The 23013-nt window shown below is 42.0% G+C and overlaps 1 protein-coding gene across 3 annotated transcripts in view; it reads left to right on the forward strand.

Moving 5' to 3' along the window:
• The window catches only part of si:dkey-22o22.2 (neural-cadherin), a 171022-nt gene that overhangs the window by 77858 nt on the left and 70151 nt on the right, over positions 1-23013 (forward strand). For 2 of the 3 annotated variants that reach the window (XM_042424660.1, XM_042424662.1), the window contains exons 5-10: positions 9500-9611; positions 11127-11376; positions 11884-12026; positions 17363-17535; positions 17646-17814; positions 19348-19518. In XM_042424660.1, coding sequence (XP_042280594.1) covers positions 9500-9611; positions 11127-11376; positions 11884-12026; positions 17363-17535; positions 17646-17814; positions 19348-19518 — 1018 coding nt within the window. Of the gene's footprint in view, positions 1-1450; positions 1677-4008; positions 4214-9499; positions 9612-11126; positions 11377-11883; positions 12027-17362; positions 17536-17645; positions 17815-19347; positions 19519-23013 lie in introns of all 3 variants that reach the window. The other variant, XM_042424661.1, reaches the window with a different exon arrangement.

The raw sequence follows: 23013 nt of genomic DNA on the forward strand, positions 1-23013 counted from the left end.
CCACACCCACCACCCCCCACACCCCCCCAGCACACCTCCACTAGACCCTGCAGCTGAACGCTCACATTCACCGTCACTTTTCTGACGCTCGCTCTCTCGTTTAACCACTCGCTCGCTTAAAATGAGCTACGCTACCTGCTGTTTCCCATGGCAACAACACAGACGTTGACTCGAGTTTCGAAACAGCGCTGCTCAGAGGCTCCCAAATGCTATTGATTTCCGAATGAATGGATGTTTGGTGTTATTTTTGGCATTTAACTCTGATATCATTACCTACGATGTCCTTCGCGAATAAACCTCCATAAATCTGCTTAGAAATCAGAGAAAAAAAGAGGCTTCGAACTTGTTTTCTTCAGTATCAAAATGATCCAGTGACAGTTGTCTGTACGTCCATGTTACACTGCTAACAGGAGCTGCTAACAGCTGATTCAGCAGACTTTTAATGGAGACAAAATGTAAACAGATATTGGCTTAAATCAGGGCTTTATAGAGAATATTTATACCTTTACAACAGCCTGTTTGATGAGCTTTTATGTGGTCTTGCTCTCCTGATAGGAGGCCTACTAACACTGTATGCTGCTGTTAGCATGTTTGCAGTAGAAGGACGAGCAACTCTTCCATCATTTTGTCTTTAATTATTACTGAACTGGATTAAAATCAGCAGGTAAAGACATAAATCCAGTCTGAACGAGGCTAAAGACAATAAGACTGGCCTGGTTTTTCTGCTGAAATGGCAGCAGAGATACAGACGAACTTTGAGTCTCATCAGAAACGTCGTCCACAGACGGAGGCGGCAGGACGAGATGATTGACAGGTTGGATGCAGCTGTTGCTGGTTCAAAACCCTCTGGTCAACAGCTGGGATTCCTCTCCTCCGTCGTTTTCCCTCCTTCCTTTCTCATCTTTGTTTATCTTCCTCTGCTTCACCATCATTTCCTCTCTTCATCCCTCCATCTTCTTCATCTTCTTTTCAGCATTCTCTCTCTCTCTCTCTCTCTCTCTCTCTCTCTCTCTCTCTTCGCCCAGGGGGGACGTGGGTAAAAACGAACCAACGCTCTTCCTCTGAGTCTTCAAAGAGTGTTAACCAGCTCACACACACACACACACACACAGAAATAAACACACATGTTGCTCCAGCTGGCAGAAGCAGCCTCACTTTCAACACATACACACACACACACACACACACACACACACACACACACACACACACACACACACACACACACAGCAGCCCTCCAGCCTCAGTTTGCCTTGTTTGGGTTTTCATAACTGTACAGCTGTGAATGTATCTACAGTATAAAAATTATAACTTCTCCATTTAACTGCCTGTTAAACTGAGACGAATAAGAAAAAAATACTCTTCAGTGTCTCTTTCAAACTGTGTTAAAAGTATTTTAGGAGAACATCCTTCATTCTTCTTCTTCTCTCCTCTCTGACCGTCCGTCCAGGTGGGGAGGAGTGCTTCGAGGTGGATCATCGCTCCGGTGAGATCAGGACGACGGGACGACCTCTGACCCCCAGTAAGGAGTACCTGCTGCGGGTGCAGGCGGTGGACGGGCGCGGACGTAAAGGTCTTCCCGCCACGGTGGCCGTCCTGGCCGGCTACCGGCCGCCGCAGTTCACCAACTCCACCTACAGCCTGAGCGTGCTGGAGAACACGCCCGCCGCTCAACCGTGAGTCACCGCAGGAGTCTGGAAACCAGTTTTACTACTTTCAAATAAGTTGGTTCACATCCAGCGCCAACGTTTAGAGATAAAGAAAGCGTTATGTTGATGTAGCGAAGGCAAAAGCTGTGGGTGAAGTGGTCAGACTGGTAAAAAAAGGTAAAGTCAGCACACCTGCTCCAGGTCAGACTGGCAGGATGACATCACAGAAATCTGTTAGTGGGTCGAGTCCGTCCGATCATACTTAATATGTTCTGAAACACATACGTTAACCAAAATAGGCCATTAAAACTATACTGGCCTGAATGCACCACAGTGTAAACATACGAGGCTTATACATCATCAGAGGAAATGTTACAGGTACCGAGATGAACATTAACAGCATCACACACACACACACACAGCTGACAGACGCGTATGGACAGAGGTAAACCAGCACCAACATGCGCTAATAATGACACCTGAACACAAACACAAACCTGTAACGTCTCCTAGAGAATCTGTTTATATACGACTGAACTGCAACAGCAAATATGTTTTGCCAGAAACTTAAAACTGGTTGAATTACATCTTGTCTCAACATAATAACAAAATGTTAATTTACGTATTTGGCATTCCGGCATTTTTTCCACCAAAGTATCTGATCTTGCAGGACAATATCTGCTGGTAGTAACTACAGCGATATCAACCGTTTTATGGCATTAACACCACTAACAGGGAGGAAAGAACTGAACCAGCTGACATCATCATATTGTAAAATCAAACATTTTCAACAATAAAAGCAGCAAAGAGCTCATTAATGAACACCAGCAGCAGTGTTTCCTCCTGAACCTTTTTATTTAAAAGCTTTGTTACACAACCGAGGTGCCACTCCTCCAGTAATACAGAGATGTTGTTCGTACACAGAGTTAATGTGATGAATCATTACTGATGCAGTGGACACTTAATAACTGGACCTTTAAGACTGTCGGAGCAGCTCTGGTCTATATGACGTTCTCCTGAAGTGTAAATGTGACTACAGGTCAACAGGAAGCTGCTCCACAATCTCCAACACACACACACACACACACTGAGACACACACACACACACTGAGACACACGTGAGGACATGAACACACATAAAGGGACATAATGGAAGCACGGACACACATAACACGCATGCAGAAATACAGAAATACACATACACACTGCTCACAGGGTGGCATGGATACTTGGATATTAATATAATGTGGTTTGCGCCAGCAGCCCGGAGGGATTCTCTCTCACACACACACACACACACACACACAGACACACACACTCTCACACACACACACACACACACACACACACACACTCCCCTTCATGTTTATCCAGACCTCGCTTTTAATAAATATTTGAATTTGCCACACTTTCAAATTCTCAGCCTCAGGCCACACTCATACATCTGGGTCCTCTTCATCCATCCAACCCCCTCCCCACATCTCCTCATCCCTCCATCCTCTTCCTCCTCTTCCTCTTCTGCTCCCTGCTTCCATCTCTCTCTCCCTCCTTCTCCCCTTCTCCCCTTCTTCTTCTTCTTCTTCTTCTTCTCTTTTGTCTCACTCTACAGGGCTCATCTTTTCATGCCTCACATGACACGCAAAGCCAAAGAGCTGGCCGTGAAAATGCACACACACACACACACACACACACACACACACACACGCACGCACACACACACACACACACACACAGATGCCATTTCCATACTGAGTATCTGAGGCGGTGGAATGTGATGATGTTTCTGTAAGTAAAGGAGGACAAAGACTAACGCTACCAATACCAGTGGTATATTAACCTAATATCTTTATTTAAAATGTTTGTTCTTTATAATAATATAATTACTCACTCAGACGCTCTGATCTGATCCTTTTAATGGTCTCTATTGTTGCTATGGATACGTTTTATTCCAGTCACAGTTTGTTCAAACTGAGGTGAGAGAATAAAGAAATCCAGCAGGTTGATTAACAAACTTTCCAGTGACAGTTGTGTTTATGTAACAGCACAATTAGACAAGCTAGCGATGCTACTGGAAACTAGCTTATCAATGCCTTCGACTGTCTGGTTTGGAGAACAACGTTTCTTCTTCAGTGCATCTCTCTCTTGAGAGGAGATGAGACGCGAGGAAGAGATGCGAGTGAGGGAGGCGAAGCGAGCGAAACACTACAATGAACATTGAATTGACAATATACTGCAATATATGCATTAAATTGGGGTTTAATTACCTTTGGGATACATATATAATACAGTTAAATGCTTCATTATGGTTGCCGTGGTCGCCTTCAGTCCATCCTCTCTCTCTCTGTGTGTGTTTGTTCAGTGTTGCGGTGGTTCAGGCCGTCTCCTTCCAGAAGAAAACTCTTTCCTACATGCTGCTGGTGAATCCCGGGAATCTGTTCAGCATCAACCAGGAGAGCGGAGCGCTCAGCCTCACCAGGACCGTCGACTACGAGAGCGGACACAACCTGCACACGCTGCAGGTCCGAGCCTCCGAACCCGACACCGGGCTGAGCAGCGTGGCCGAGGTACGCTCGCACAAACAACAAACAAACAAACAAACAAACACATAAACAGTCAGGTCCAAAAGTCTGAGCAGGTCGACATATCTAGACACTAGGGGTGTGCCCAAATACAAATACGTTATTCAGCAAAGCACAAATAGTGGGTTTTTTATGAATATTTATAAAACATGTTAAATACCAGAGTGCAGGTCGGTTACATCACTATCTCAGTGTCTCTCCTCTGCTCCGCTGTGACGTCTATCAGCAGGTCTCAGTGAGGGGAGTCACATCCACCTGCTACATGACGCACATTTCCTGATTTGGACATCACTTCCAGAGTCAGGGGTGTTCACCAGAGATAAAGCTGAACTACTGACACAAACGAAGCGCTCCCAAGGGAACACTTATTGTAACACTTTAATTTTCTAAAATTAAAAACGTAATAAAAACAAAAACAGGATTTTTAAGCCTCTTTCCTCTTTTATTCGAATACAAATACAAATAACTTTGCTGCCTCAACAAATACAGACACAAATACAAATACTGGACTCTCTGCTCATCCCTGCTAGATACACAGTGTTCTACAAAAACGATGCAGAGAGACGTGATTAGAAATGAATATCATCATTTATTTCCTTGTTTTTTATCACAAATAATGAGTCTGAAATGCCCCAGAAGACGATATCTTCTGTCATACCAACAAATCCAGAGACTTGAGTAGCTCACATCTCTGAAGAATGAAATGTTCTTCCATCCGTTTTCAGCTGCTTCTCACCCCGTCTGTGAGGCTGTATTCGTTCTTCAGGTGACTACTCAAAGATCGGTGGCCTAAAGGTTATAGAGAGACAAGCTGGTGACTGAAAGATTAGCTGTTCAGTCTCCAGACGGGCAGGATGAATCTATGTAGGGAAAGTGAAACAGCGGCGCTCGTCTTCCCTCGTTATCACCACTCAGCTTCCAGGTGTGAAGGTGTGTAAACTGTGTGAATGTGGTCAGGCTGTTCCTGTCAAAGAGAATATAAATATAATAAATAAAGGATGAAAAAAAACACACATAGATTAATTAGTGCATCATGTCGAGTGGTTGAAGTGAAATCAGCAGGTCTTTGCACAGCTGTAAACAGGAAGCAGATAAATCATTCAGAACAGAAGATTAAAGAAAAAATAGCGATGATTTGGTCAAACAACGTGAAAAACCTGATGAAGATTATATCATTAATTCACTAATTAGTGCTGACAGAGTTGATTTTTTGTTTTGAACTATGAATATTTTTCGTCCTCCAATCAGAAACATGTTTCTTCTTCTTCTTCTTCCTTCAGTTGGATGTTTGTTCTCTGACTTCACCTTAAATCTCAGTTTAACACGTGAACCTACGAGCAGGATTTATGACATCACAGCTAGTTTGGAGCCAATCGTGGTCCAGTATTCAACTCACACGAGTGTGATGTGGAAACTTGAAGCTTAATATGATTTTAGCGTGAGGGAGAAGAAGAAGCAGGTGTCATTTTAAGGATTTCTAAGGAGATAACTGACCTTTTTTTGTAGTGAAACCATATCAGACACACATTTATCATTGAAAGCAGTTTTATATGTCATAAAACACGTCTGGAGGGGATCTTTAAACGCAGTGATATTTTGTGTTGCTGTTGCATCTTTTCCTCCGGAGCTGAAGTCATTTTAACCTCTGAGGATTAATCACACGTCCATCTCACACTCACGAGTTCATGTGACATCATGGTGTTGCATCAGAGTATGAAAGTGTGAATCAGTGTCAAACCACCTGAGACATGAAGGAAGAACAGTGTTATAAGTGATATCACATCCTCTCTTCTCCTCATACATAAATACACATCAACAGGAAGACGTATTCACATCCTCCACATGGAAATACTCAAGTAAAGTACAAGTACTTTAAAACTTTATCTACGATCACATTCGCAGACTCACATCTGAAGAATCGTTGACCTTCGACTGTTGCTGCTCTTCAGTGAAAACTCATAAATGTCTAATGAGAGAAAGTGCTGCCGCTGAATCACATGTTGTGATGCAACTGTTTCATTTCCTGTTTATGCAGCGTGTGTGTTCGTTATATGTTCATTATGCGTAAAACTAAACACGCGGCGCCGTTTGCATCGTTTTCAGCCTTCAGTCCTGTGAAGCTCTCGTGATCAAAGCTGCGCTCGAAACCCCGATGATCAGATCTGATCACTCTCCGATCAGCAGTTTGAGCTCTGTTGAGTTTGTTGCATCATTATGGATTATCGCACACACACACACACACGCACATGCACACACACACACACACAGTTGAGAGTGCTAAGTGCAGAAACCTGGCCGCTAAGTAGTGACTCCTATTCTCACGGCTTCTCAAGCATCAGCGGAGAGCTACATCTGTTCACATTAACACACACACACACACACATTATCACACACACACATTGTCACACACACACACACACACACCTACAGAAATCCATTTTCACCTGCTCTCTGTGTCCAGATGGTTGGAACAGACATAAAATAGCTGCTAAACTACCAGCGTCCCCTAAAGGCCTCTGCTGCTCTATAAGCTCGGCTTGCTAATTCACTCTAAAGGCCCTGCGTGTGTGTGCGTGTGTGTGTGTGTGTGAACATGTGTGTGTGTGTGTGTGTGTGTGTGCGCACATGTGTGTGTGTGTGCTCGTGTGTGTGTGTTAACCAGGTGTGTAGAAAGCCTCCTCTGCACGTTTCACCTTAATGTAGCGTCGGCAGTTTCTGTTGCCTTCAGCTTTTAGACACATTTTGAAACCGTTGACTAAAAATATAGACTGTAGACTATATATATATATATATATATACATATTTATATATATATACAGTCTACAGTCTATATTTCTACAGTACTAGTCTACAGTTATATACATATATATATATATATATATATATGTATATATATATATATATATAACAGTTATATTCATCCCTCCCCTCATCCCTTCATCCCCTCATCCCTCCCTCTCCTCATCCCCTCATCCCTCCCTACCCTCATCCTTTCATCCCTTCATCCCTTCATCCCTCCCTCTCCTCATCCCTTCATCCCTCCCCTCATCCCTTCATCCCTCCCTCTCCTCATCCCTTCATCCCCTCATCCCTCCCTACCCTCATCCTTTCATCCCTTCATCCCTTCATCCCTCCCTCTCCTCATCCCTTCATCCCTCCCCTCATCCCTTCATCCCTCCCTCTCCTCATCCCTTCATCCCTCTCCTCATCCCTTCATCCCTCCCCTCATCCCTTCATCCCTCTCTCTCCTCATCCCTTCATCCCTCCCCTCATCCCTTCATCCCTCCCTCCCCTCATCCTTTCATCCCTACCCTCATCCCCTCTTCCCTTCATCTACTCATCCCCTCATCCATTCATCCCCTCATCCCTTCATCCCTTCCTCCCCTCATCCCTTCATCCTCTCACACGTCTCTCTAGTTGTTGTCTGGGGGATCATTGATCAGTTTGGGTGGAAACATGTCTGAGATGGATCCCAGTACATCCTCCCAGTACATCCTCCCAGTACATCGTCCCAGTTCATCCTCCCAGTACATCCTCCCAGTACATCCTCCCAGTACATCCTCCCAGTCCGTCCTGACAGACGACATCTTCCTTCCACCTTCACTCATCAACATTCAACACCTGCTGAACTCCATTAAATCTTTAACCTGCATATTGTTGTGAACAGATAGATAACTTATTAAAGTATTAAACTGGGTCCCCTGCACATGAGTTTAAGACACACAGGACCAGTGTTAATGGTGTTAATGGTGTTAATGGTGTTAATGGTGAACTCATGCAGTTAATGAGCAACCTGTGTGTTTGTGTCGATTTTGCAGCTTCACACTTTCAGATTTCAGCAAAAGAAAACCTGAAGTTTGAGCTGAAAATGGACTCAAACCTGTAAATAAATCCTCATGCTGCCTTTGTTTCATATGACAAGAAAATTAAAATTATCAAACAATACCAACAGAGAAAAAAAGCTAAAATATTGGATTTTTTATCTTATTAGTAAAGAGAACTTGTTTCTACCTTTAAAAGTGAGACTGTAGGTTGATGCTGGACATAAATATTCACCTGTGGGGTCTGAAGTTAAAGTGCTGTTTCCAGTTGAAACCTCTAAATAGTTTGCAGAAGCAGCCGAGCATCTAAACCTGCTGCCGGGTTGTTATTACCGAACAGCTGGTGAGTCGAAGGTTCAGCGCTCAGGTGCTCGGGTCTTTATGGGAATGGAAAATAACGTTCAGGTTTGAGCTCCAGCGGTTCGGGATAGTGGGTGAACTGGACGGGAACGGGGGGGGAGGTGGTGGCGGCGGTGGCGGCGGTGGAGGAGGCTTCAGGATTTGGGTGCCACAGAGGTCTAAAGGGAGAGAAAGAGACGAGAAGGAAGCAGCAGACATTTGTCTTCATAATGTTTGCATGAGTTACTTTTTAAAAAACACTAACACGCCCACAAACCTGCTGATTCTGAATAAACTTCTGCAGAGAAAATCGACCAAAAACCTACTTTTTTTGTTCCATTGTTGGGATTTCAGAGACTTATAAAGTTACATTTACATAAAGCACATTTACATATTTATAAAGCACAATATCTTACAAAAGAAATTCAAAATGCTTTACGGAGTGATAGAAGAGTTACAAAAACTTTACACTCAGCCTGTTTGGGTCGCACACGTCTATGAATTGTTTTATTCAGACCTGCAGAGTTAAAACTGTCCTGTATATGAAAGCAAAGATTAAAGGGCTCATATTCTTCTTCATATTCTATACTTTTTGTGATGTCATGTTATTTATATCCAGTTATGATGTCGGATGTTAAACAGTGGAACATGTAGGTAAAAGTCCTCCCTGTAAGACAAAGCCCAGGTCTCAGCTGCTCCGATGTTTTTTTTTGTTTTTATTGACATTTGGAGTAAAGAAGGAGAAATAAAGAAGTGAAATCCTGCTACTATAGTTTGTTTACGTAGCCTCCGGAGCCGGAGGAAGCTTCCTGAAAGCTGACCAATCAGAGCAGAGTGGGCTCATCAGGAGGGCGGGGCTTAAAGAGACAGGAACTAAAACGGCCTGTTTCAGACAGAGGCTGAACTGAGGGGCTGCATAAAGGACCAGTAGAAGATAAATAAGGAGCTTTTAACTGGAAATCATGCAGATATTCCAGTAGAGCCCCCGAATATAAATATAGAGCTGGAAACGTCCTCTTTAAGTCAGAAAACATAATAACAACATAATCTTGTTAACTTGTAACAGATTATTAACATAATTAAATATTATATATTTAAACTCCTCCTGCAGGTCGTCGTTCATATAACAGATGAGAACGACTGCACACCTGAGTTCCTCCACTCCATCTACACCAGAGACAACATACCTGAGAGCATCGCACCTGGAACCTCCCTGCTGCAAGGTAACACACACACACACACACACACGCACACACACACACACACACACACACACACACACACACACACACACACACACACACACACACACACACACAGAGGCTGATCTGTCAAGCAGCTTCTAGTAAACTATTTGCCCTCCGTCAGTGAACACAACACCAGCACATCACACATGTGGATATATTATACAGTGTGTGTGTGTGTGTGTGTGTGTGTGTGTGTGTCGGAGCCATCTGTCATAGCTGCTGGTGGCTGGTTGAGATCAAACAGTCCGACTTCAGCGAGGCTTTGCTCTTATTAGGCAGACAGCCAGCAACACACACACACACACACACACACACACACACACACACACACACACACACCACACACACACACACACACACACCACACACACACACACACACACACACACACACACACACACACATGCATTCAACAGTGTACACTGATGTATTTATACAATCTCTCCTCCACCTCTTCTATTTTTTCTGTCCCTACATGGTCTCTTTCCTTTTTATCTTCATCTTACTTTTACTCCTCTTCTTCCCTCCATCTTCCTCCTCATCTCTCTCTTCCTCTTCTCCTCTCTCCTCCTCACTCACCTCTTCTCTTCCTCTCTACTTCCTCTTATTTTTGTCTTCCTCTCTTCTTCGTCCTCCATCTCATCGCTCTCTTTTCTTCCACCTCCTCCACCTTTCTCTCTCTCCTCCATCTCGCCCACCCACTTCTCCCCTCCACCTTCTTCCTCTTCTTTCCCTCTTTTCCTCTTCTTCTGTATTATTTCATCCCTCTCTTCCTCCTCCACCTCATCTTTCTTAATCTCCTTTTCCTCTTCGTCTCTTCCCCCTCTTCTTTTCCTCATTCTCTCTCCCATCACCCTTGCTTTTATTTCTACCTTCTTCCTCTTTTAATCCTTTACTTTGTCATCTTCCTCCCCCCTTTCGTTCTCTTCTCTTCCTTTCCTCCTCCTCCCCTTTTCCATCTCTTTGCTTTCATCCTCCTCCTCTTCTATCATCCTTCCCCTTCTCCTCATTCTTCATCTCTCCTCCTTTCCTTGTCTCTCCTCTGTCTCTTGTTCCTCCTCTTCCTCCAACTTCTTCATCTACTCTTTTCCCTCTTTCTCCACCTCCTCATCTCCCTTCTTTCTCTTCCATCTCCTTTTCCTCTCCTCCTCCTCCTCCCCATCTTCTCTTTTCCCCTCTTCTCTTCTTCTCCTCCTCTTGGTCCCCCTTTTGTTCTCCTCTCTTCTTTTCCTCCTATCTTCTGATTTTCCTCCTCCTCCCCTTTTCTATCTCTTTACTTTCATCCTCCTCCTCTCCTTCCCCTTCTCCTCATTCTTCATCTTTTCTCCTCCTCCAAATTCTTCTCCTCCTCTTTTCCTCCCTCTCCACACCTTTTCTTCTTCTCCTCCTCTTTTCCTCATTCTCTCTCCCATCATCCTCTCTTCTTCCTCTCCTCCCCCCCTCCCCCTCCTTTCCCTCCTTCCTCTTCCTCCTCTTCCTCCTCTTCCTCAGTTCTGGCCCGGGACTGTGACTCCGGCGTGAACTCGGAGCTCTCCTACTTCGTTCACAGCGGCGACTTCGACATCACGTCGGGGGGCGTGGTCAGCCCCGCCCGCCGCCTGGACTACGAGCGGCCCAATCATGTTTACGAGTTCGTGGTGGTCGCCGTGGACGCGGGGACGCCCCCTCGCACCGGCACCGCCTCCGTCCGCATCCGAGTCGCCAACAGCAACGACGAGTCGCCCGTCTTCTCCCAGAGCGTGTAGGACCAGTTTTCAGTTTCCTTCTTTTGGTTTTAACTTTTTTAATTTGACTTCCTGTAATAATGAACATCAGAACTCTCTCTCTCTCTCTCTCTCTCTCTCTCTCTCTCTCTCTCTTTCTCTCTCTCTCTCTCTCTGTGTCTCATTCCTGTCGCTGTCTCTCGCCCACAGAGTCTGTCTGCTAATTAAGTTTATTTTAATTCAGACTCTATTTTTAATGCCGCCGTTTCCCTCCATCTGTTTTCACTCTGTCTTCACGTCTCCTCTCGCTCCTCTGTCTGTCTCCTTCTCACCTACTTTACTTTCAGTTGTTGCACTTCATCACATCCTTTGTTAAATGTGTTTTTATCTTTATATCTTTCCAAACTTTTTCTCCTTTTCTTCTTTCTTTGTCATTTTCTCTTTCAATCTCCCTTTTACTCCTGCAGCTCATCCTCTTCTCTTGGATCTTTACGTCTATACGTGTCCTTCATGCACAGTGATGATGTAATATTTCTCTTCGTCAGGTATAAGACTTTCCTCAGTGAGGACGCCGGTCCGGAAACTCTGGTCGCCATCGTCCACGCCAACGACCCGGACGGAGACGCCGTCTCCTACGCCATCACCGGCGGCAACGAGGACAGCAACTTCCTGCTGGACAACCAGAAGGGTGAGGGAGGGGCAGCAAACTCATGTATATATACATCACAAAGAACTCAAAGTCAAGAGGTTCAGATACACAGAACTACTCTCCAGAGTCTTTGGAGCCGTTTCTAAACAAACTAACGTGACCAAACTCTTCAATCAGATGTATCAGGCTTTAGATGCACACATGATACTCGTTAGTAGATAAGTTCATTGTTGGTTTGGATCCAAACACGAGATTAGTTGACAGGAAGAGAAATATAGGAAATCACCAGCCTTGTCCTTTAAGATGTTTTGTCAGACAACATCCTGATTCTGAGAGTTTGACCTGTAGTGGAGCTAAAGATGTAAAGATGTAAAGATGTAAAGATGTAAAGATGGCGGAGGTTGAGGAAACATCATGAGGTCATATCTCGCTCTGAGTGGACGGACGGGCCGATATCCATCACATCTGCCTCAAAAACAGATGCATCATTGAGCGTATATGTGGTCATGTTTACAGTTTTGTGACGATGCAGTTTTCAAATGTTTTTTCACTTGCATGAACCAACAATATGCAGGTTAAAGATTTAATGGAGTTCAGCAGCTGTTGAATGTTGATGAGTGGCTGAAGTCTGTCAGGATGTACTGGGAGGATGTACTGGGAGGATGTACTGGGATCCATCTGATAGGTAGGATGTGTTGACCTGGTATCAATAGGCTTGTCAGATGATTAGTGGTTCTGCTCCTGAACCTCAGTTAACAACTTCATGTGTAACTGAATCCTTCAGTTTATAAAGTGAGTCGATGTTCGGCTCCAGCGGACGGTGATAGCATGTTGTTTGTTAGCTGCATTAGCATAAAAACATGCGTACGACAACTTTTACACACACGCACACACGCAGTAAATCAGTTGTTGCTGTGGTAACAAGTATTTGGGGATAAAGCTTGGTAGCATTAACAAGGCCGGTGAACCCGCTGAAACACACACACACACACGCACACACACACACACACACACACACACACACACACACACACGCTCAAAAATACACATAAATAAAAAAAAACATGAATACATACAAAATTATAATCACTACAGCTCACACACACAAACTGTTCAGTGTTTCTGGTTGACACGGTTGAATCATTTAAATGTGTGTGTGTGTGTGTGTGTGTGTGTGTGTGTTAGAGAGACAGACTTTTTGAAGATAAACTTAATGTTCAGCAGTGTGATGTGCAGTCATGTTTTGCATGTTTATCTTTGCATATGTGTGTGTGTTAGTGTGTGTGTGTGTGTGTGAGTGTGTGTGCTTGTCTTTCTAAGCCTCTGTGTGTCACCTTATCACCCAGCATGCACTGCTTCACTGCTCTGCCACACAAACACACACACACACACACACACACACGCACAAACAGATATAAACATGAACATTTGCACATAAATGATATATTAAGACTCTTTCTGTGTCACACACACACACACACACACACACACACACACACACACACGCAGGCAGCAGATGGCCTTTGGCTTGCTCGGCTGTTCTGCTTTGTCACTTCAAAGCGTTGTGAAGTATTTTCATGTAGATGTGTTCGCTCCCTCCCAGCCTCCGTGTCTCTATTCATGTTGCTACCAAAGCTGCTTATTTGTTTGTTTGTTTGCTCCGCTGCTCTGTTATGTTAATGGAGGGAAGTGATTGTTAGCGCAGAAAAAAAAATAATATGACATTTGTTTTAGGGCCTGAGTTGGAATAATGCAGGCTGATATTTAACGTGGGGGGGAAAAAAAGACCTACAGAGCATCACAGAGTGTTTGAGCTCAGCGTGTCGGTCGGTATTTATACTCACTGAAGCTGGAAACAGTTTGTCCAACACGCTTATAAACATAATCTGATGGTTATTTAACTCGTCTCGTAAGAATAATAATAAGAAAACTTCATCTATATCACTTAATTGACAGTATAGCTCCCAAGGTAGCTGAGACTATTAGCTGTTAGCTCAAACTTAAGAGAGAGAAGTTATGCATTTAAATCATTGACCCGTACATGTTTTTTCCATCTACGAAATAACTCAAGTCCATCGTCTCACAACCGGAACTAGAAATGATCGTCCATGCGTTCATATCATCCCGTTTGTCTCAGCAAAGCATCTGTGAACCGGTTACAAACTGCAGCTGGAAGACTGTTAACCAGCAGGACGACTCACATCTCTCCTGTTTTAAGTTCTTTGCACTGACGGTTCATCCGTTTTATTCATTTTAAGGTTCTTACTTTTACATCTCGACGGCCGAAGAGCAAAACCTCCCATCTGAAAAATGCACTTTTTTGAGAAAACTAAAAAAAACTTGCTTTCTTGCAGAATGCTATTTGTTAAGGACTCCCCATACGTAATACGCTGTTTTTGGACTATATTATTATATTATGTGTTATAGATATTAATGCATCACAATGTGCAGACAGGAGCTTTTGCACTTGGTGCAAATTGGAAGAGGTTCTACAAAACGATGCTCTAAATTAAGTTAATAATTAAAATTAAATTAAAAATAAAACTAAGTTTGTTTTCAGGTAAAAAGATGTAATAAATGTAATAGTCACTACATTGTAGTTTACTAGGGTTCCTTAAATTCAGTGTATTTGCTTCCTCGTCCGCTGGAGATGAATGTTCAGTGATTCTCTCTACACATCCAGGGACTCTGCACTGTGTTTTTGTTTTGTTTTGTGACTTTTCTGTCACAACGAAGGGCGGGATTATCTTGATCATCTTGATCATCTTACAGACAGACTGAATATGAGCAAAACCTTCCTTGTTCTCATCATCATCCGCCAGTCAGAACATTCTGCAGATAGGAGGTTTTACGCTTTGGCCGTCGATATAGAGCCCTGCATGGATCTTATCCGTCGCTACGTCACCAGTAGGTCACTCAGGTCGTCCAACCAGGACCTGCTGGCCGTCCCTCGCTCACCGCTGAAAACTAAAGGTGATCGTGCTTTTGCATTTGTGGCTCCAACGCTATGGGACTCTCTTCCTGTTCAGCAGTCTCTGTAGAAGCTTTTAACAAACCATTGAAGACTCATCTTTTTAAATTGGCTTTTGTCTCCTCTTGAGTCGTCTGATTGGTGTGTATGATGTGTAATTTGTTCATGTGTTTCTACTTGTTTTTACTCTTTGTATGTTTTTATGGTCTTATTTTCAACTCTTGTTCCTGTGAAGCACTTTGTGAATTTCATTTCTGTGAAAGGTGCTATACGTAATAAACTTATTATTATTATTAATACTGTATGCGCTTCACAAAACATGGAGAAAAAAAGACATGAAAAGACAGAAACAATGTCTGTAACACTTTTAACACAAGTCTGAGCTGATGAACATAAAAGTCAAACATGCAGAGAGATGAATGTGTCTCCTTCTGCCTTTTTAGGATCAGTGTAATAATTGTTTAATATCTCAATCTTTAATAAACTATGAACCGCTGTGATCAGATCCGTCTATAAAAACTTGAGCAGCAGAGGTTAAAAACACTTTTTTCCTCCTTATATTTTACATTTCTATCCGTGTAACCGCGTGGATGAATAAATGAATATGCTTTACATACAGCATGTGAGCTAACAGCAATGAAACTTCAACACGCGTGTACATGTGGGACTTTATAAACCAGGCTGCAGAGTTTCGCTCTCTGATAACATTAAATGATGAAACTGATGTGAAAACGTATCAGCGGATTCGTTCATTTATTAAAGCTTCAACAGCAACATATGTTTTAATATCAGAGAGAACAGAAAACATCCTTCTTCCTCCCGATCACAACATTTTAACTCCCTGCTGTCGCTCCATCAGCACTTATTCTTTATTCTGGATGTATTTCAGGATCCTTACAGACCGTCCAGGTAGCTGCTCGGCTGCCATCTTTGTTTTGATTAGGAAGCTGAGGTGCAGCGGGGGGGAAATTTTTATGCATCCAGCAGATCAAATATTTTCTCATCCAAGGTTAGAAACATCTTCAGGGATTCTGGAAATACCTTCAGAAAAATATTAAGTGTTTTCAAACGACCTTCTGGGTTTTTCAAACACGGCATAGTTGATTATAAGCTGTAGTGGTTTTATTGATTTCACTGGTCTCACTGGTTTGTTTTTTGGTTGTTTTTTTATGTATGAATGATTGTACTTTATGCACTTTATTAGCAATCTAATGCATCCAATACAACATACTGCCAATAAACTCTACATTTATGAAGCTTATACATGTTAATTCTACTTGATGTTTATTACTGGGGTCATACTGGGAGCTGCTGGTGGTGAACTGGAGTAGATTATATTGAAAAGTGTTCCTCATGTATGTTAACGGGGTGGACAAAATATTAGAAATTATAGGATTATCACTTTTCTGACATGCTTTGTAAAAGAATAATTTATGGCAGAGATGTTGCATTAGATGTACAGGTGTTATTAATAAAGTGCTCGCTAAGTTTATGTAAAGTTTGTTTTGGAGACAAATGTTTTGTGATGCAGTGACGCTGAGCCCAAGAAAGATTTCCCCAAGAGGAGAATAAGTACAGTTTATCTTCTCTTTTAGAGGAACTGATGCTCACCTCTGAGTCACAAACTGGTCTGAATGATAGTCTAGTAGGATGGGGGGGGGGGGGGGGTTCCCCATGCACCCTCAAGGTGTCTAGTAAACAAATTTTCATGTTCCCAACTCGAAATATTGTCCCATGAGTCCATTTGGCGGCCATCTTTGCGGCCATCTTGGATTTCTGGCAGAAATTGAAAATTGACTTTTGAACAAGACATCATACATGGACAAATGACCCCATTATTCTATATAATTTTGGCAATTAATAATAATTAATAATTGATTGAGATGGTTATTGTAGTGATTTTATCAAGTTTGGTATATTAAAACTCGAAAAATAAGAAAAAAGTCTATAATTTACACTCACAATCTTGCTATCTATGTCAATTTTCAATTTCTGCCAGAAATCCAAGATGGCCGCCAAACAGACCCATGGGACAATATTTTGAGTTGGGAACATGAAAGTTTGTTTACTAGACACCTTGAGGATTACAAAAAACTAAGTTAGAAAAATATATCAGTGGGTTGCATGAGAACCTTTACATAAAAGACAAAAACTCATCAGTTTAACAGATAGAAGAGATGATGTTACATATTTTATTTCTGAAAAAGGGTTTTAGAAACAGCTTTTATATCTTTTTTTACTCCAGTATAAAACCACCACCCACTACGACCTCAATAATAAACATAAAGTAGAATCAACAGAATAAAACCTGAACTGTATAAGTCTGTAAAGTAAAGCTGTTGTATCAGATTGTGCAGGTGAACCTAATAAAGTGGACATTGATTGTATATTTCTGTGTGTTTAGGCATCATCAAGCTCCGGCGGAGTCCGCCTCCCAGACTGAGGGGACCGAAGTACGTCCTCAACATCACCGCCACAGATGACAACGCGTCCGGCGGTCCGTACCCGCTCAGCAGCTCCGCCCAGGTCATCGTAGGAATCAACGACATCAACAACAACAAACCCGTCTTCCAGGAGGTGACTGAAGCCGTCCAGTTTGTTTTTTATTCCCAACAACAAAAAGGTTCCAATTAGTTTATTTTATACTCGCTCTGGTCCAAATTCATTACTCTGATTCTCTCTCTCAGTGTCAGAACTACAGTCTGAACGCCGCCGTGTTGGAGAACCAGCCGCCAGGGACGTTCGTGCTGCGCGTTCAGGCCCATGACGACGACATGGGCGTCAACGGAGACGTCAAATACGGCATCATGCACAGAGACGGAGTGTCGTCTGGGTTTGACATTGATCCTGACACTGGTAGGTTCCTTTGTGACGCTCAAAATATGAAAAGCTGACTTAAAAATACATTAAAATTATCTCAATGATCCATTAATCGTTTAAGTCATTTTCCAAAACTGTCAAATATTCTCAGATTTATTTATTTATTTATTTTATTTAACCAGGAAGTCTCCTGAGATACATTATCTGGTATAATAAGAGCTGGATAGAGCACCGCCGCTCAGCCTTGCAGCCTTGCAGCCTTGCAGCCAGTGTTTCCCAGTGGTCACTCGCGGTATTGCAGTGAAAAATCCTCTGCAGCCCAAAAAGCATTTTCCCCCGTAGACCACCATTGTAAAAGAGACGCCTGTAAAACTGTTGACGCCTCAAACTGCAAACAATTATGACTCTTTCTATTATGAACTTTTGATCCATGGAGGTTTTATGTTTGTAAAACTTTCTTCAAGCCGAGAAAAGCGAATTAAAAAGCTGTGACGTCATCACAATGTAAAGTCGGGCGGGAACTCGTGGGCGGGGCCAGCGCGGAAGCAAACCCAGAAGCTAGAAACTTTTTTTGGCGTATGTACCAGGCTAGAGGACAGAATGGGCGCCATTTTTAGTCCGATATCCAGCTCTTGTAATACATCCATGGAGGAAACGAGGAAATAAAAAACTTTAGAGAAATGAGACGTCTTTTCCTCTGAAGCGTCACGCTAAGCGACGTCCGTCTCTGATGACGGCGGCTTTAACAGCTGTAGAGACTTTGGGTTTGTGTTAATACTAATAAAGGTTCACAGTTATCACTGACATCATGTTACCTGTTCAACAAACACCTGCACATGAATAAAAACCTTCAGTCTGTGTTTATACTGTGGAATCATTTCTACTGGCAGAATGCGTTTATATCATTTATTCATTATTTGCGTCTGTATTTATTGATATTCTGATAATGAATTCATTATTAAACAACCCGGAATATGATCAGAGTGTCTCTTGAACGCTGGAAATAATTTATTAGGCTAAATGTTTCAGGGAAAATGGAAATTATGTAACTCATATCAAACCCGAACTTCCCGCCTCACATGTGACTGATTGGAAATGATGACGATAAATGATATAAAATATAAATGTGTTTAAAATGTGTTTCCTGCTGACAGATGGACTTTAGTTTTATCCATATTCCTTAATTGTAGTGACAATTAATATGTATAAATTACAGTGATGAGCTTTTCTTTCTTTTATATCATTGTAAACTGAATATCTTTGGGTTTCAGACTGTTGTTCAACCAAAACAAGACATTTGAAGAACACATTTACCTTGGAATCTGGGAAAATGTAATAATGTAATAAACTAAACTAAACAATAATGAAAATAATCATTAGTTGCAGCCTTAATTGGCTTCATTAATTACTGTTTCCTCACCTGTAACTTGCAGCACTTGAAAGAGGAGTAAAAAACATCTGGAACATTTTCTTAATCGGTCTCGTTTTACAGTAAACATCTGTTTCAGTCAGGTAGAGAAATGTCAGGTGTGACCGTATCCATGGTAACATGATCCTCGTGTCCCTCAGGTGTGATCACCACGGCGGTGAGTTTTGACCGGGAGCGTCAGAGGGAGTTCACGCTGTCGGTGACGGCCACCGATCAGGCCGAAGAGCCGCTGATCGGCATCTGTCAGATCACCGTCCTGATCGCCGACCAGAACGACAACGACCCCAAGTTCGAAAACAGCCGCTACCAGTGTGAGTATCTGATACTACGAATAGTACTACAAATACTGCAGTATTACTACCAGTGTGAGTACCTGATACTGCGAATAGTACTACAAGTACTGCAATATTACTACATCTACCAGTGTGAGTACCTGCTACTGCGAATAGTACTACAAATACTGCAGTATTACTACAACTACCAGTGTGAGTACCTGATACTACGAATAGTACTACAAGTACTGCAATATTACTACATCTACCAGTGTGAGTACCTGCTACTGCGAATAGTACTACAAATACTGCAGTATTACTACAACTACCAGTGTGAGTACCTGCTACTGTGAATAGTACTACAAATACTGCAGTATTACTACAACTACCAGTGTGAGTACCTGCTACTGCGAATAGTACTACAAATACTGCAGTATTACTACAACTACCAGTGTGAGTACCTGCTACTGCGAATAGTACTGCAAATACTGCAGTATTACTACCAGTGTGAGTACCTGATACTGCAAATAGTACTACAAATACTGCAGTACTACTACAACTACCAGTGTGAGTACCTGATACTACGAATAGTACTACAAATACTGCAGTATTACTACCAGTGTGAGTACCTGCTACTGCGAATAGTACTAAAATACTGCAGTATTACTACAATTACCAGTGTGAGTACCTGATACTGCGAATAGTACTGCAAATACTGCAGTATTACTACCAGTGTGAGTACCTGATACTGCGAATAGTACTGCAAATACTGCAGTATTACTACCAGTGTGAGTACCTGATACTACGAATAGTACTACAAATACTGCAGTATTACTACCAGTGTGAGTACCTGATACTGCGAATAGTACTACAAATACTGCAGTATTACTACCAGTGTGAGTACGTGATACTGCGAATAGTACTACAAATACTGCAGTATTACTACCAGTGTGAGTACCTGATACTGCGAATAGTACTACAAATACTGCAATATTACTACCAGTGTGAGTACCTGATACTGCGAATAGTACTACAAATACTGCAGTATTACTACAACTACCAGTGTGAGTACCTGATACTGCGAATAGTACTACAAATACTGCAGTATTACTACCAGTGTGAGCACCTGATACTGCGAATAGTACTACAAATACTGCAGTATTACTACCAGTGTGAGTGTCTGATACTGCTAATAGTACTACAAATACTGCAATATTACTACCAGTGTGAGTATCTGATACTGCGAATAGTACTATAAATACTGCAGTATTACTAAAACTACTAGAGTGAGTACCTGCTACTGCGAATAGTACTACAAATACTGCAGTATTACTACAACTACCAGTGTGAGTATCTGATACTGCGAATAGTACTACAAATACTGCAGTATTACTACAACTACCAGTGTGAGTATCTGATACTGCGAATAGTACTACAAATACTGCAGTATTACTACAACTACCAGTGTGAGTATCTGATACTGCGAATAGTACTGCAAATACTGCAGTATTACTACAACTACCAGTGTGAGTATCTGATGCTGCTACAGTTACTACTGCTGGTACTTCTGCTACTGCTAACGTTAATAGTAGTACCAGTGTGAATGTCTCCTGAAGCCAATATTACTGCAATATTACTACTTACTACTACTGCTGATACTTCTACTAATACTGCTACTACTACTAGTTTTACACCTGCTGCTATTACGACTACAATTACTTCTTCTACTGATACTACTGATACCTTTACCACTACTGCTATTATTGCGGCTACTGATACTACTCCTGCTACTTCATTTTCTACTACTATTAATACTGCTACTGCTACAATTACTGTTGCTGCTACTGTTGCCACCACTGCTCCTACTACTACTACTACTACTACTACTACTACTAGTGCCTGTAGTATTGCTATCTCTCCTGCTACTACTACAGCTATTGCTAATACTTGTACTTGTTTCCGTCACTGTTGAGAACCGATCCGTCTCACTCGGGGATGTTTTCTACTGACGCTCAGCTTCTCATCAGCTGGATTTTTTTCATGTTGTGTATCTCACAGTGTGAAACAAGACTGCGACACACTCTGGGTTAAAAGGTTTCTTTCCCTCCGGAGTCGCCCACGCTAACATCTGCGCGCCCACGCTGTCCTCTTACTGTACGTCACCGAACCCTCGTGAAGGAGGAGAAAACAGGTGAAAGCGTCTATCAATCCGCAGCCTTGTAATCCTGGAAAGCTCTTAAGGCTGATGAAATATTTGCCGCCGTTTCCCCCCCCCCGCGGGTCGGTGTTTGTTTACTACGTGTGCAAATATGTGTTTTGATAAGCGTCCTGTCAGAAGATCTCCTCGTCAGATTAGGGAAACACACAGAGTGGCTCATTAACTATTCAACAGGCAGATTGAAATGTTTCTGGGACATGCATTCATTTACAGGCTGCGTCGGGGAGTTTCCTGCACAAACACAAGTAGCGAGCTGCAAAACACTGCTGCTTAGCCTTCTTTTCCTTTTGCTATTCATCAACGTAGAATTAATATTCCGGATGATTTTTGATCCACACACGTAAGGAAAATCTGAAAAATCTCGATCGATCCAACTCAATAAGTTCCTGAATAAATTCTGCTGCTGCCAAATTGTGAATAACTTTATAAGATCTTGCATAATAATTTGTATATTTTCAGCAGTACGGAGCCCCAGAAGTCTTGAAAGATATTTTATTATATTAACTGGGGTGAACAAGATTCATATCTTAAAAAAAATATGATCTTTTGGGACTTCGGAGGCTCCCTGTGATGAAATTATGAAACATGTTTTTCTTGTTGTAATCATCCCTTCATAATGCACTTACAATGGAGGTTATCTGGAGCTCAACAGGGAAACACAAAGAGGGAATTTGATGCTAAATAAGTCTGTAAATGTGGCAGATATCCACTATAATGAAACCTCATATTATCTTCAGATAAATGTTTAAATACATTTTTGCTTGTATTGTATTGTAACGGTCAGTATGAAGAGGAGGAATGATTACAGCAAGAAAAACAGGTTTCATTTGTTTTCAGACAGGTTTGATAAATTGTGAACTTGCCCTTTAAATACCACTGAATCTAAAGCATGTGACAGTCTGTCAGTCACATGATCCGAGTGTCTAATCTGCCTCAAATACAAGAGGAAGAATTATTCTTGGTCGACAGGTTTGTTGAAGCAGAGCTGCAAAGATTAGTCGATTAATCAATTAGTGGATTGATAGAAAGTTAATTGGCAACTAATCGTTTCAATCATTTTCAAGCAAAAATGCCAAATTTTCTTTTGTTCAATCGTCTTAAATGTGAAAATTTGATGTAATATATCAAAGTTTTGGACAGTTACTAATAATTATTTTCATTATTAATTAATCTACAGATTATTTTATTGATTAATCTTTGGTCTGTAAAAAAAATTAGGAAACACTGAAAAATGCCAATGAAAAGATTTCCAGAGCTCATGATGACATCATCAGTTGTTTTATTTAAGCAAAAAACCCCAAAAATGTTTAAGTTAC

Source organism: Thunnus maccoyii, chromosome 10 (assembly GCF_910596095.1).
Source record: "Thunnus maccoyii chromosome 10, fThuMac1.1, whole genome shotgun sequence".
NCBI classification, from domain to species: Eukaryota; Metazoa; Chordata; class Actinopteri; order Scombriformes; family Scombridae; genus Thunnus; species Thunnus maccoyii.